The sequence below is a fragment of the Strix uralensis genome, chromosome 19, assembly GCF_047716275.1.
Source record: "Strix uralensis isolate ZFMK-TIS-50842 chromosome 19, bStrUra1, whole genome shotgun sequence".
NCBI lineage: Eukaryota > Metazoa > Chordata > Aves > Strigiformes > Strigidae > Strix > Strix uralensis.
In genome coordinates this window covers 9,152,938-9,166,176 of record NC_133990.1, presented here as the reverse complement: position 1 = coordinate 9,166,176, position 13,239 = coordinate 9,152,938, and the positions used below count along the sequence as shown (strand labels likewise).

The window sequence follows — 13,239 nt, the reverse complement described above, 5'->3', positions numbered from 1 at the left end:
GGTAACAGCTCGTTACCCCAGTGCAAACTGGAGTTAAACCAGTCTCCTGCGAGGAAAGTGACTTCGCTGTCAGAGCTCGGCTCAGGTGGGTGCAGAACAACTGTGCAAATGTTTTGCATTTATTAGGCAAATACTGCAGGCAGACAAATTGACTCCCTTGTGAAGTGAGGAAAGCAGGCACCTCTTGGGGGGGGATGGCGAGGGTGATCCCAGCCCAGGCAAGGCGGTCGCTCCTCTACAGGGGCAGCACCTTTGCCCCACTGGAAGGTTTGGTGAGGTAGAAGGTGGCTGTGCCGCTGTATTTCTCCTGGAAGACAAGAGGAGCAGTCAGTGCTGGTGCTCTGGGGCTGTAGGATGCCGCAGCAAGAGGTCGGGCTAGGGGATGCCATGGCCAGGGAAGAAAAGCCACGTCAGTCAGCCCAGCCGTGCATCTGGCCTGGACACTGCTCCAAGAGTGGCCATGTGAGATGCTTTTTGGGGACAGCATCCTGTCCTGGCCACTGCCTGGGGTCCCTTGGTCCATCCACAGCATGGGGCAGGGAGAGTATCAACACATCCCCAAGCTGACCCTTCAGCAGGCCCTTATGGGCTGTTCCCCATGACTTTTTCCAACCCCTTTTTGACCCAGCTGATGCTGTCGACCTTCACAGCCTCTGGTGACAGCAGAAAACTTACCATCAGCTCTGCACAGTGCTTCCTCTGCTCTGTTTTTCCCCTAACTCATCCAGTGGTCACTGGTTCTTATTTTGGAGGATTTGAGGGTCAGTTCCACACTCATCCTATCTACCCCCTTTGCTGTTCTGTAACTCCTGGTCACGTTCTCCCTCTCCCAGCCTCTCATCAGATTGCAGAGGCACGGCCCTTTCAGTCTCTCCTAGTTTCAGACCTTGCTCTGTCCCTTCTTTATCCCATCCCCACTATTTATAGGGTGCACCATGATCTCATACAGCAGCAAAACGAGGCTCTGCCTCATTCACAGCCCCCATTTCCTGACACCTCCATTTTGCTGGCGTTTTCAGCTACCAGTGCACGCTGAGCTGCTGATTTAGAGAACATTGATGACAGCACTGAGATATTTCCTGGGCTGTAACTGCCAGCGTTAAGCTCAGCATTGCCTAAGCCTGGCTTGGATGACTTTTCCCTAGACAGATTTAGCCTTCCTGAAGCTCACCCGGCACCTTTTTGCTCACTTTCTCAATGCAGTAAGGTCCTTGGGCAGTGCTCTGTGACCAGCAACGGTGCTGAACTGCCTGCAAGAGCTTAGTAGCATCAACAGACTTGGGGTTATCCCTGCACGGTGCTGGATAGGCTACACCAACCCCAAGTGCCTCAGGTGCATGGCTTAAATGGCATCCCCAGGCCATGCCCCTGAGCGTTTCCTTGGGATCTTTAAGACAATCTCCTGGCACTTTTCTGCTGCGTACCTGGATGTGGTGCTGGGCTCTCTCTGCAGCCCCGGCCTCCAGCAGTGTCACCGTGCAGCCTCCAAAGCCTCCCCCAGTCATCCTGCTGCCATAAACCCCATTGACCTCCAGGGCTGCTGCTACCAGCTCATCCAGCTCTGGGCAGCTCACTTCGTAGTCGTCTCTAGAGAGAGGAGACCCGTTGTCAGCCCTGTCCTGCACCTCAGCCAAGCCCCTGCACCATGAGCAGCTGAAACATGCGTCTTGGTGCATCCATTGCCATAGCAAACTGCAGCAATGCAGGATGCTGCAGATCCTGGTCCAGCTCTCTGCCTGTAAGTGCACATATACGTGAGCAAGGCTGCGAGCATCGGGGACCCGCTGGGCGCCGCTGTAAGCAGCACACGTCTGTAACGTACATGATGGGCTGCCTCATCCCAGCACTCCCCGCACAGAAGCCCGTGGGGCTCTTCTTAAAACTCCCCAGCAGGCTGAGCCGTGGGAGACACTGAGCAGGACATGGTTCTGGCTGCCCCCGGTGCTGCACCCACAGGCAGGAGAACCCCACAAGGACTAGATGCTGGTGCCCTCGACACAGCCTTCCCTGCCTCCGGGTTGGTACCTCCTCACCTGAGAGAGTTGTGACTCTCCACCATCAGCCTCCCGAACGTCCTGTAGTCCCTGTCCTGTAGGGCTTTTGCTGCCTGGGCCGTCCGTGCTATCTCGCCAACGACATGCCTGGCCCGCCGGTACACCTCCTCACCCAGCCGGCTTCTGGCCGCTGCAGAGACATGTGTGCCCCTGCAGCAAAGCCACTCGGGTCTGCAGGATGCTGCTCGGGGTAGGCACAGCTACATCCTGCAACCCTCCTGTTGCCAGAGCTTCTCTACTTGTGGTACGCTCCCATCCCAGTGTGTGCACCCACCCACCTGTCCCAGGTGCTGCCCCACAGTCTCAGCCTGTGCCATGGGGCACTGAGCTTCTGCTGCCCTGAGGAGCGGCCAGAGCCAAGGGAGGGACTGTCCCCACCTTCCAGCTCAGCCATGGTGGCATCTCGCAGGCTGCCCTTGCCAAGCGTCGCCGCCGCCTCCTCACACTGCCGCCGGCGCGTGGGATACTCGCTGCCCGTCAGCGTGTGCCGCACGTTGGAGTTGGTGATGAGCACGGCCAGGCTGGCATCAGCCAGCGGGACAGGAACAGTCTCCAGGGACCTGCAGTGAGAGCTCAGCGTGGGCCATGTGCTTGTCCCCCCTGCCTGCTCCAGCCCTCGGCCATCCGGGTGAGGCCACAGGGCAGGCGGCTCCTGCCCCCGCAGAGGCAAAGTCCAAGTGGTTTAGAATTTCATTTGAGCATTTTATTACCTCCCAATTAGTAGTCCCATAATAGACCCTAATGACTTTTCAGGAAAGACAGCCCAGGAAGTAGCGAGAAGGATGCAGGAAGAGGAATCAAGACCCAGGAATTAAAACACAGGGAGCCCCAGCCCCACAGTGAGGACTGGGTTCAGGGTTTAACCCGTCCCTGCACTCCTACATTTATTTCATGGCCACCTGAGCAGCTCATCCCCACCTGCCTGAGGAGATGGGCACAGCACAGCGAGCTCAGCACTTGGCCCTGACCTGCAGTCAATGAGCAGTGCGTGGCCTTCCTTGCCCATCACGGATATGAACTGGTCCATGATCCCGCAGGGCATGCTGGCAAACGTGTGCTCTGCTTTCTGGCATGCCAGCGCCTTGGCTACCAAATCACCGTCATCTGTGCCAGAGCAGAGACAAGCAGGTTAGCACCTCTGGGACCTTTGCCCCTTTGTGCTGGAGTGGAGGAGCAAACACGAAGGTAAAGGGTTGCTTTCCCATGGAATGGGGTTTTGCTAAAGCATCAGCCACAGGTGCTTGCTCCTGCTCCCGTGCACAGCATCTGTGCCACCGTGGGTCCCCAGATCCAGCTGGATGCAATAATTTGACACTGGTGTCTCAGATCTCTCTATTTTTGGGGACATGAAGGTGGGGAGAAGATGCTCCCAAGGGAAGACCCTCCCATCCCCTGGCCAGCCCCAGGGCAGTCCATGGGCTTTAGAGGCATGGGCAGGTCAGGCTGGGTGAGCCAGAGGAGTCCTGCAGCCACAGTGTTGCAGCTCCAGCTGCAGAAGGGGTTTGTGACCCACCCTACAGCAGCATTCTGAGGGCTGTGGGATCTTGCTAAGGGCACCCCCCTCATCCCAGTTCCCACCCGGGAATGGAGGCATCAGGGGCCAGGACCGGCTGCTGCCTTACCAGGGCAGAGCTGCTGGAGGAAGGTGTAAGTAGCCACCTCCAGAGCAGCTGAGCTGGAGAGGCCCCCGCCCAAGGGGATGTCGCTGGCTATGACGGCGTTGAAGCCCGGCACGGGACCACCTGCGGGAAGAGAAGGGAGAAGGGGGGCCGTGAGCCCCTGCAGGGCTGGGGGCTGCCCTGCCCCTCAGTTCATGGGGAACAGACAGAGGAGCCTCTATCCGATATCCCACTTTAAAATGCAAAGTGACCCATGGCAGAGTGTGACCTGGGCATCCCCCCCCACCCCAAACACTGGGGTCTTCAGAGCTGAAAGTGTCTCTGCTGGAGCCTGGTCTGGGCAGCCGCTGCAGGATTGCACCGGCACTGGAAAAGCCCCTGGAGCACACCAGAAGCTGGGCACCAAGCATCAGCCCCACGAGAGGGGGAACCCACCCGGCAGCCTGGGCCTTACCCCGGTAGTGCTGGATGACGCCCTTGACGTAGTTGGCCCAGCGAGGCTGCCCTGGGCTCAGAGGGCTGCCTTGGCAGGGAGCCGGGAACTGCACCCTGTGGGGCTCGTCCGCCTCCGCCGAGGTGGTGAGGATGGAGATGGTCCCGTCCTGCGTGGGGGATCCCACCAGCACCGTCCCCAGCTGCAGGGCCTGGCAGGGTGGGGAAGGTGGGCTCAGACCCCGTGGCATCCCCTGGAGCATCCCCACTGGTGGCAGGGGACAGCTGTGGCTGCTTCAACCCACAGCTGGCAGCACCCAACACGTGTTACCCTTAACTCTGTCCACGTGGAGCTGCCAGCCCCCACTGCACACTCCGGCTCATCACGGCATTAAAACTTTCTGGCTATTTAATGCCACACAGGGTCAGCCTTAGCACTGAAATGTTGTGACCAACCACCCCAGCTCAGTGCTGGGGTGCTGGCTGCTGGGCTCCAGGGAGTGGAAACCCACAACAAGGATGTGAGAGGCTTCGGGAAGTTTTCTTGCTTGCAGGGGAATTCAGCTGACCTGCTCCCACACTCCTCAGCCTCAAAATAATTAGCTGTAGGTTTGATTTAAGACTGAGCGGGGGCTTCCCCGCTGAGCTGAAGGTCTGGAAGCCCCAGCGGCTTCAAACCATCTCTGTCACCAAACCCTCGCTCTCCAGGGATGGAAAATTGTTTGACAGAGTTGCAGAAAAGAGGCTTCAGCCCCTCGAAGAGGCGGTCAGGGAGGGGGAATCTCATCCCCTCTGCAGTGAGTTAGGAACCGGTCTGCGGGGTGAGCGGCTCCTGCTCCGAGCTCCGGTGGTCCCGGGCATGGTGGGGGGATCCCGGGGGATCCCACAGGGCCCTGGGTGGGGGATCCTGGGGGGACATCCTGGGGCAGGCGGGGGTGACGGCGGCCGGGGACGCCCGGAGGCTGCAGGGAGGACCCGGAAGGGTGACACCGAGGGATCACGGGGCCGGGGCGGCGGAGCACGGCTCTTACCATGGGCAGCACGAAGCCGCCGTTGTAGTCGGTGTGCTCGCCGATGAGGTTGACCCGGCCGGGGGCCCACGCTGCCAGCACCGCCGCCGCCCCCCCAAAAGCCGCTGCGTGCGCCCGGCGGGCGGCTGCCAGCAACGCGGCCAACCCGGGCTCCACCGCCGCCTCCGCCATGGCCGGGCGGCTCCGCCCCGCCCCCGGGCCCCGCTCCGCTCCGCCCCGGATCCCCCCCCCCCCGGTCCCTCCCCGCCGGCAACCGGGCTCGAACTCGCGGCGCTGCGGGGCCCCGGCGGAACTAGGGGCGGGGGGGGGACGACACCCTTCCCGGTCCACGCAGCCCCTTCCCGCGACCTCGGCGACCTGTTCGTGCGTGTGAGCCCCTCCGGGCAGGGCGGGAGTCCCACCTACACACACCCGTGTGTACCTATGGCGGTGCCTGGCACTTTTTAACACGTGTAGCTATATCCCTACCCATATCCCAGCGCCTGCGCTGCCCCCATATACGTACAGGTACGTATGTATATATATGCACCGGTGTCTCTGTTATATATCTGTTTGATGCCAATACAGACGCCAGTGTATGTGTTTTATATGTATGTACAGATATATATGTATATATGATACCTATAGACGCGCCAATGTCTGTTATACCTGTGTACATCCACGCCTGTCTGTGCCTGTGACACCTGCACATACGTACCCACACGTACCCATACCCCTAAGGTACATACGTGTATATATGTGTATGTATGTTCTGTGTCTGGATCTCTGCACACACGGGTCTGTGCCCGTGGAGCGCTGCCAGGCGGGACGTGCCCCTGCCCCTGCCCGCGGCTGACGCAGGTGGGTGGGAGCCGGGAGGTTTCACCCCCCGCGGGGCCGAGCTGCTCCGCTCCGCTCCCGGGGCGGGGCCCCTTCCCGGTTCCCGGTTCCCGCCCGGCCGCAGCTGCCGCCGCGGGACCCCTCCCCGGGCGGGTGGACGAGCCCATGGCCAGGAAGGAGCCGCTGCTGAGCGCCCTTAAAGGTGAGCGTGGGTCCCCCCCGTCCCCTCCCGGGACCGGCTGTCCCCGGCAGCCCTCGCCCGGGGCCCGGCCCCTCGCTGCACCGGTTCGGTTCCTTGATTTTGAGGAAGTTTACCTGAGTTTCTGCCCGGTCGCATCCTGCCGGGGTGCCGGGGACCTCCTGCAGCACCAGCGACCCACCCTGGGGCTGTGCACCGAGCCGTTCCCATGGGTGCCCCCTACCCCTGGCTGGGGCACCTATGGGTGCTGATGTTCCCCTCACCACAGGCGGGGTGCTGCGGCTGCGGGAGGGCGGGGGGCCCTGCACGGACACCTCCCCGCACCTCACCTCCCTCTGCCAGCTGCTGGAGAGCATCCTGCGCCGGGGGCTCCGACGTGAGTGGCCCTTCATGCCCGGGCGGCGGGTGGCAGCGTCCCGGTGCCCATGGCGAGGGGCCTCGCGCTCCCTTTCTCCCGCAGAGCCAGCCTGGGGCTTCAGGAGACGGGATTACTGGCACTGGCTGGAGCAGCTCCCTACGGGGGACAGTGGCAGGTGAGCAGCGATGAAAATCTGAGCCGTTGACAGCGTCCATCATGACGTGCTCATCCCAAAGACCCCGGGCACAGGGAGGAGGATGCTCCCACATGCTGCCAAAGTTTCAGCCCCGAGCTGCTTCCCCTCTCCCCAAACAGGCCGACCCCTCTCTCCATCAGCATCCAGAAAGCGGGCAGCTGCGGGAAGGTGCGGACGGTGCAGGGCCACGGGCGGTACTTTCTGCGCTTGGCTCTGCAGGAGAAGGTGCTGGCAGCAGCTGTGAGGCAGCTGGCACAGACCCCCCGGCTCCTGGAGGTGCAGCACATGGGGGGGAGCCACTACCTGTGGGTAACGGGCAGCAAAACGGCAGCATAATGGTGGCGTTTGTCTGTGTTTCAGTTTTATGATCCAGTGAGCTCCATCCTCGGCAACGAAGACCTCCTGGGTAAGACAGTGGATCCTCTGAGGTGGGATGTAACATGCCCCGGGGTGGCTGTCAAAGGCTTTATGGCCCCACGCTGCTGCAGGGGCGGTGGGGGAGGAAAACGGTCCATTGTGATTTTTTTTTTTTAAGCCAAACTTAGCGGTAAAATCTAAATATGCTGCTGCAGCGATGGGAAAAGAGGTGTAAATTTTTAAACACGGTTTGAATCCATCTAAGGTTGGTTTTAGTGTCATGGGGTAGGAAAATTGCCTTTGAAGTGTCTTTCGTGTTATTTCTTTGTACCAAGGATGCTGGTTTAAGCAGACCCAGCAGTCCAGCTTCGAGGGGAGCCCTTAGCGGCTGGGCCCAGGCTGCAGTCCCGCATGGGGGGTCACAGGGGGGGTTCGGTGCCGTAAATGTCTGCGAGGCCTTGACAGGCTGCACCACTCCATCCACAGCTACGTTCCTCGGGGGGGCCAGGCCAGGGTGAAAGCCTTTAATCTTTTGATTATGATAAATAACCCCGTGTTAAACCTGTACCTAGATGGCTTATAAATCACCCACGCTGCTGGTGCATGAGCAGATTGCAGATCCCCATCAGTGTAATTGCAAGTCTCGTGCAAGAGAGCCCGGGCAGCTTCACTTTGCATTTAGGGGCAGAAATGGAGAGAAAGTTGCTCATCAGCAACGTTTGCTGCGAGCCTTGGTCTGAAATTGGGGAAATGAGGCGTTGAGCTCCCCACGCCGGCAGTGGGAGCCTGGGATGAGCCCCCAGCAGCAGCCTGGGTGCCGTGGTGCTGGGATGCTCTCAGGGCCTCGCTCCCCAGGGCTCATTAGTTACACCGAAAATGGCTTTATTCGGACCTCTGCCATGTCCCCGCGAGGCTGTGGCTGCTGGGAACCCGGCAGTGACGCTGCCTCTCCATCCCCATCCCTCTGCAGAGCCTTTCCTCTCGCTGCTGCTGGTGGTGACAGAGATGGATTTCTCCCTGGACCTGCAGGTACGGTGACGAATCGGCGGGGTGGTGGCCGGCACACGGCTGCCGGCATGGGGCCCTGGCCGCTTCCTCGCCAGGACCGATGGCGCTAACGGTCCTTTGTTTGCAGAATTGCAGCTTCTTGGACGAAAGCTGGCTGCTGCCGGTAAGAGCTCGTCTCTCCCTGGAGCAGTCCTTCCACCCCTGGCCCTCGTTGGAAAGTCAAATGAGGGAGATAAGGAATGATTTGGTGGGGAGGGATCGCCACGCAACTCTCCGCCCGGCCGCTGCCGGGGGTGCATTGGCTCGGGTTCACCAGCACAAGCAGAGCTGCCTCTGCCGCTGAGGTCGGATCCTGCTGGTGCCTGCACTGTCACCAGGAGCAGATCCCAGCATTCCTGGGAGTAAAACCAAGCAAGAGTAGTACCCAGACCTAAACTGCTGACATAAATTAGGTTTTCCCATGCTCCCTTCCCTGATTTCTTGCCAAAAAAATCCCCATTTCCCTGGGCTCACAGATTACATGTTGGTTTTGCTCTTGGTTTTGCTCAGTGAAATATTGGTGCATTTATTGAGAACAGTGGGGATACCTTGATGTCTTTTAAAAATGATGAGCATCCCTCCGCTGCCTTTTTAACCCAAAAGAATCCCCCAAAAAAGCTCAAGGCGGCTTTGGGGTCGGTTACAGCGTGTGCCAAGCCACAGCACTGCTGCGGAGGCTGGGATCCCACTGGCTTTTGGGCATTTCTAACAGCAAGTACTCCCGGCCAAACTGGGTTTCGGGTCCCTGGCTAATGTGATGTGACAGTAAGTGCCACTGCAAATGGCAGCAGCTTTGGGAGGGGCGACAGCGCTCCCCCGGCTGTGTGGGGACATGTAGGGTGAGGGAGGAGGGCTCATCACTGAGTTAAGACTTCACCTGCTGCTTTGCCACTATCCATCTAGCAGGTTTGTCCCTCCAGGGTCTGGGCACAGCCAAACCCCAGGAGAGGACAGGGACAAGCAGTCACTGGTGGTCCCTCCGGGCCTCTCTCTGGGCTCCCAAAGCCCTGGTTTGGCATCACCACCAGAAATGATCCAGGGTGAGGGGTCCCCATCCTCCCCTTCATCCTGGTCACACTCCTTGAGCATCCTGTGGCCATTGCCAGAGCCACTGTCACCGGCTGCTCTCTTCCAGGTGTGCATCACTTATGAGACGGTCCCGTGCCGAGCGCTGGGGATGGTGCTCAGGTAGGAGCCCTTGATACTCCTCTCTTCTGTCCAGCGGGATCTGGACACCATGGCACTCAAACCCCACCCCAAAAAGGGGAGATTTGAGAGCATCGGGGATGTCTCAGGTGCTTTTCTCCCCATTGGCTCAGCCTCACCAGTATCTGCTGTCTGTGGGGTGGCTTTTCCCTGCGTCCATGTGTCAGTGAAACATCACTGTACTGATGGTACAAAAGGGCTGGGGAGCTGGGCTGGGTCTCTGGGGCTGAGCTGGGGCTCGGCTGCACCCCCAGGTACGTGGATGGCCGAGTCTTTGTCACCGAGGTGCTCTGCGAGAGCCAGGCAGATGTAGACGAGGTGGTGCTGGCCGGTGACATCCTCGATGAGATCAACGGCTGCTCGCTGAGAAACGCCTACAGCGGGCAGGTGGGTGGGCACAGAGGGCTGGCGTGTCCCCCCATCTCCCCCTCTCCTTCCCCTCCCTGTCCTCCCCTCTGCTTTCCCCACCCTCCCTCCAGGCCGGGGCCATGCTGCAGAAGATGAAGGGACAACCGCTCAGCTTCCGCCTGCTGCGCTGGCGGTGGCACGACGGGGAGGTCTACGAGCCGCTGCTGCCCTACCTGAAGGTCTTGAAGGAGAAGGAGCCCCATTTCCAGCTCCAGCGTGGCCCCCGGCGCAGGGGCGAGGGGGAGCCGCGGAGGCTGCAGGGGAGCAGGTAGGTCTGGTGCCATGGGGAACCCCCGGGCTGGGCTGGGAGTCCTGGCATCAGGGCAGCCCTATGCCTGGGCTATCCCTGGTCTCCACTCAGGGCTGTGGGGCCAAAGCTGCCCCCATGGCCTGGGGGGGGTGCTGGGGGGCTGTGAGCATCTTCCCCTGCAAAAAGCAGCAGGAGGATGAGTGGGGTCCTTGCTCTGATGCCCCTGAGCCCTTTTCTCCCCAGGCTGCTCTACAACCTGCGGTACCTGGGCCGGACCAGCGTTGGGAAGGTGAGGTGATGGGCCAGAGATGTGCCTAGGGGTAAATTGTCTCTTCTGGGTTTCTTTTCACATGCCCGTGGGTTATTCCCTCCTTCCCTCTCCATTTCAGTACGGTGGCAAAGAGGTGCTGGACCAGGCCATCCCCACCGTGCTGGAGAGACACTCGGCAGCACGGGTGAGCGAAGGGGCTGAGGCCATCTCGGGAAGGGCTCGGTGAGAAAACTGCAGGGAAATATGGTCTCTGCCTGGGGATATTTTTTCCTGCCGGCTCCAGGTTCACTTGGCCTGGCTGAGTATTTGACAACCCTCACCTCTGTGGTTTGGTTTTTGGTTTTTGTTTTTGTTTTTTTTTTCCTGGTTAGAAGCATCTCTGCAGCCAGGATAGGAAAGCGAATTAAGGAAAAAAAAATACAGCCAGCTGCAGGAAAGCACTTGGAAGAACTGTGGGACGTTGAGCCCGGTTCCAGGGGTGCTTCAGGGCTCAGGTCACTGTCGCTTGAGCCGTTGAGGGGGGTTAGATTCACGTGCAAAAGCACTGGGTGGTGAAAAATGGGGCAGCACAGAGAAAACTCCTTGAAAAAGCTGTGCTTGGCTGTGCTTCATCACCTCTGCTTTTGAATAATCTCTCTCGTAAGTGTCTTATTAAAAATAGAGCTCAGATGCTGTGATGATCAAGGCTTCTCCCCCCTCCGCCCCCCATTTAGGAGGTTTTATTTGATGTGAAGGAGGCAGAAGTCCTCGTACAGGAGAAGACTTCTTCCAAGGTACCTGAGCGACATCCAAGGTCTGGGTGACTCCCGAGGCTGCCGATCTCGCAGCACAGGGAGCCTGGCTGGAGGGGCCGTGGGGACCGTTTAAACCAGGACTGGGGATGACAGGAACTGGCTGCAGCACCCAACGCCATCTCCCTCCTCTCCCCTGCGCAGCTCCTGTGCCGCTACCCCTACCCCAAGATCTCCTGCGTGGGACGCTGCGTGGGCAGCAGCAATTTATTTGCCTTCTGCGTGGTGTAAGTGTTGCCCGTGGGCGCTGGGAGGGGGGATATAGAAGGATGCAGGTCTCAGAAAATAAACAAGTGACGTCCAGCCCAGCCGCGGGGTCTCTGGTGTGGTTACAAGCCAGGGCTGGGCTTTCAGAGCCGCTCTCTCTGCCAGCTAATGTACGTGTTTCCATTTTTAGCGCTTCCCCGGAGAGCCCTGACGGGAGCACGTTCGACTGCCTGGTGTTTGCATCGCGTTCTGAGCAGGAATGCGAGGAAATTGTCAGGAGAGTCGGTAAGGGAACGGTTTATGTCTTCAGATATCATCACGGTGAGATCGGGGAATAGCAAGGATTGCTATTCTGGTCCACCACATGCAAGATCTAACTTAATTCCTTTTTGTTGAGGTTACTAAGATGAATAGATATTTTGATACACTTTGATACAGTTTTCTGGTGCGTTTGGGTTTTGTGTTGTGTGTGGGATTTTTTGTGGTTTTTTTTGTTTTGTTGTGTGTTTTTTTTTTTTTAAGAACTGCTAGACAATGATTTTATTTTAAGAAACAGCTTCTAGGCATACCCAGATGGTTCATTGTTTCCACTAAGAACTTGGAGGAAACATTGTTTTCGAGGGATGTTATTTTAAAACATACTTTTCCTGCAGGAGCCCAGCCTGCTACTGCAGTTTAGCACCAGATCAAGCATTCATCAATCCCATCACTTGGAAGTCTTATTTTTAACCTGCCTAAATGCAAGCTGCATGGTGCTTCCCCAACTACGTGGCTCCTGGGCCACCGAGGGCCCTCAGTTTCTTGTGGGGACATCCCTGCCAGGGGTCCCCTTGGCAGGCTGTACCCCCCAGGACAGACCTGCCCAGGTGATCTACCACAGATCACTTAGCATCAACTGAACTTTGAGATGGCGCTTAACTTTGATCCAGGCCTTTAAAGCATGTAGATGCAAGGAAATCTTCTTCCCCCACAGGTTTAGCAGCAAGGAAAATACTTGTTTAAAACCTAATCTTAGATCATTTTAGCACGTTTCTAGCAGCTCTGTAGCAGATATAACCGTGTTAGCTGGGGGCTGCGTTTGTTCCAAGCGCGCTTGGAGCGGCGCAGGAAAGGGCGCTGAGGAAGTTGTGCAAGAGCATGTGGTAAGGGGCGTCTGTTCCTCCAGCTGCAGGGTTTAAGCACACGGAATGGTTTGTCTGAGAGGGGAGAGCCCCAGCCCCTGCACTGCGGCCGGCCGGCAGCACCCCGAGCGCTGCAGCTCCGACTCCCCAGAGCAGGATGGTTTCCAAACAGCTCCCAGGCTGTCGTGGAAGGACGTGCTGTAAACACCTCGGGGCCGCAAACAACCACACTGAGGGCCAGTGCTGACTTACTGCCTGCTCCCTGGTATGAACCATTGCTGTTCTTCCTCCTGAAATGCCACTTTTAATTTCATTGAAATAAATCAAGCTCAGCCAGCTAAACTACTTCCCTGTGCTACTTTACCCTAGCCTTACTAGCACAGCCTGTTCTTGAAGAGCTGAGAGCCGGCCTCACAATTCAATTTAAATGTTAATTACCTGTTTCAGATGTAGTCTGAGCAGCTTTCCTCTACCCCAACCTAACGAGGCCTGGCTGTTCCCAGAGGCACCACTGAGAAAGCCAGACCTGTCCTAGCAGAGCCTGAAGAGCTGCGCTGAAGTGAAGGTTTGAGCATAATCCTGTTTCATCAAAAAAGCTTAAACAGGAAATGAGAATCTTATTGAGCGCCCATTCCAGTTTGCTTAGCAGCCCATCTGCTCTCAGGTTGTATAATTAGCTTTCCCACTCGCCTGCCATCCTGCGCTGGCTGCTGTTATTAACTGGGACTTAGTCACACAGCCAGATCCCACAGAAACTCACTTTGGTTTTGCTTCAGGCAGAGCAGTCACACCACCAAAATAAACTTCCCCTGCATCTACTGGAAAGGAGGAGGGGAAAAAAAAAGGCTTAGAGAACTAAGTTGTGCCTGAACA

The 13,239-nt window shown here is 58.1% G+C and overlaps 2 protein-coding genes across 2 annotated transcripts; one reads left to right on the top strand and one right to left on the bottom strand.

Moving 5' to 3' along the window:
* Positions 1 to 90: 90 nt before the first annotated feature.
* Positions 91 to 5,328, bottom strand: GALK1 (galactokinase 1). The gene is made up of 8 exons (XM_074889083.1): positions 5,137 to 5,328; positions 4,128 to 4,317; positions 3,677 to 3,796; positions 3,023 to 3,158; positions 2,433 to 2,614; positions 2,034 to 2,184; positions 1,425 to 1,587; positions 91 to 307 (listed from the first exon to the last, which is right to left on the bottom strand). The coding sequence occupies exons 1-8, from the start codon at positions 5,305 to 5,307 to the stop codon at positions 236 to 238; spliced, it is 1,185 nt and encodes a 394-aa protein (XP_074745184.1). The 5' UTR covers positions 5,308 to 5,328; the 3' UTR covers positions 91 to 235.
* A 57-nt stretch (positions 5,329 to 5,385) lies between these two features.
* On the top strand, positions 5,386 to 12,708 carry LOC141952017 (uncharacterized). The gene is made up of 17 exons (XM_074889012.1): positions 5,386 to 5,643; positions 5,711 to 6,157; positions 6,423 to 6,530; positions 6,615 to 6,687; positions 6,828 to 6,984; positions 7,069 to 7,114; positions 8,036 to 8,094; positions 8,201 to 8,236; positions 9,248 to 9,300; positions 9,573 to 9,705; positions 9,798 to 9,994; positions 10,220 to 10,265; positions 10,366 to 10,431; positions 10,961 to 11,020; positions 11,183 to 11,265; positions 11,436 to 11,530; positions 12,411 to 12,708. The coding sequence occupies exons 2-17, from the start codon at positions 6,121 to 6,123 to the stop codon at positions 12,443 to 12,445; spliced, it is 1,284 nt and encodes a 427-aa protein (XP_074745113.1). The 5' UTR covers positions 5,386 to 5,643; positions 5,711 to 6,120; the 3' UTR covers positions 12,446 to 12,708.
* Positions 12,709 to 13,239: the final 531 nt, after the last annotated feature.

Excerpts from the sequence above, each read along its gene's own strand:
- LOC141952017 (XM_074889012.1), top strand. The coding sequence starts at position 6,121 with ATGGCCAGGAAGGAGCCGCTGCTGAGCGCCCTTAAAG. Across the intron at positions 8,095-8,200 it reads ATTTCTCCCTGGACCTGCAG|AATTGCAGCTTCTTGGACGA; the intron begins GTACGGTGACGA and ends CTTTGTTTGCAG. Across the intron at positions 11,266-11,435 it reads TTATTTGCCTTCTGCGTGGT|CGCTTCCCCGGAGAGCCCTG; the intron begins GTAAGTGTTGCC and ends TTCCATTTTTAG.
- GALK1 (XM_074889083.1), bottom strand. The coding sequence starts at position 5,307 with ATGGCGGAGGCGGCGGTGGAGCCCGGGTTGGCCGCGTTGCTGGCAGCC. Across the intron at positions 3,797-4,127 it reads CGTCATCCAGCACTACCGGG|GTGGTCCCGTGCCGGGCTTC; the intron begins GTAAGGCCCAGG and ends CTCTTCCCGCAG. Across the intron at positions 1,588-2,033 it reads GAGAGTCACAACTCTCTCAG|AGACGACTACGAAGTGAGCT; the intron begins GTGAGGAGGTAC and ends TCCTCTCTCTAG.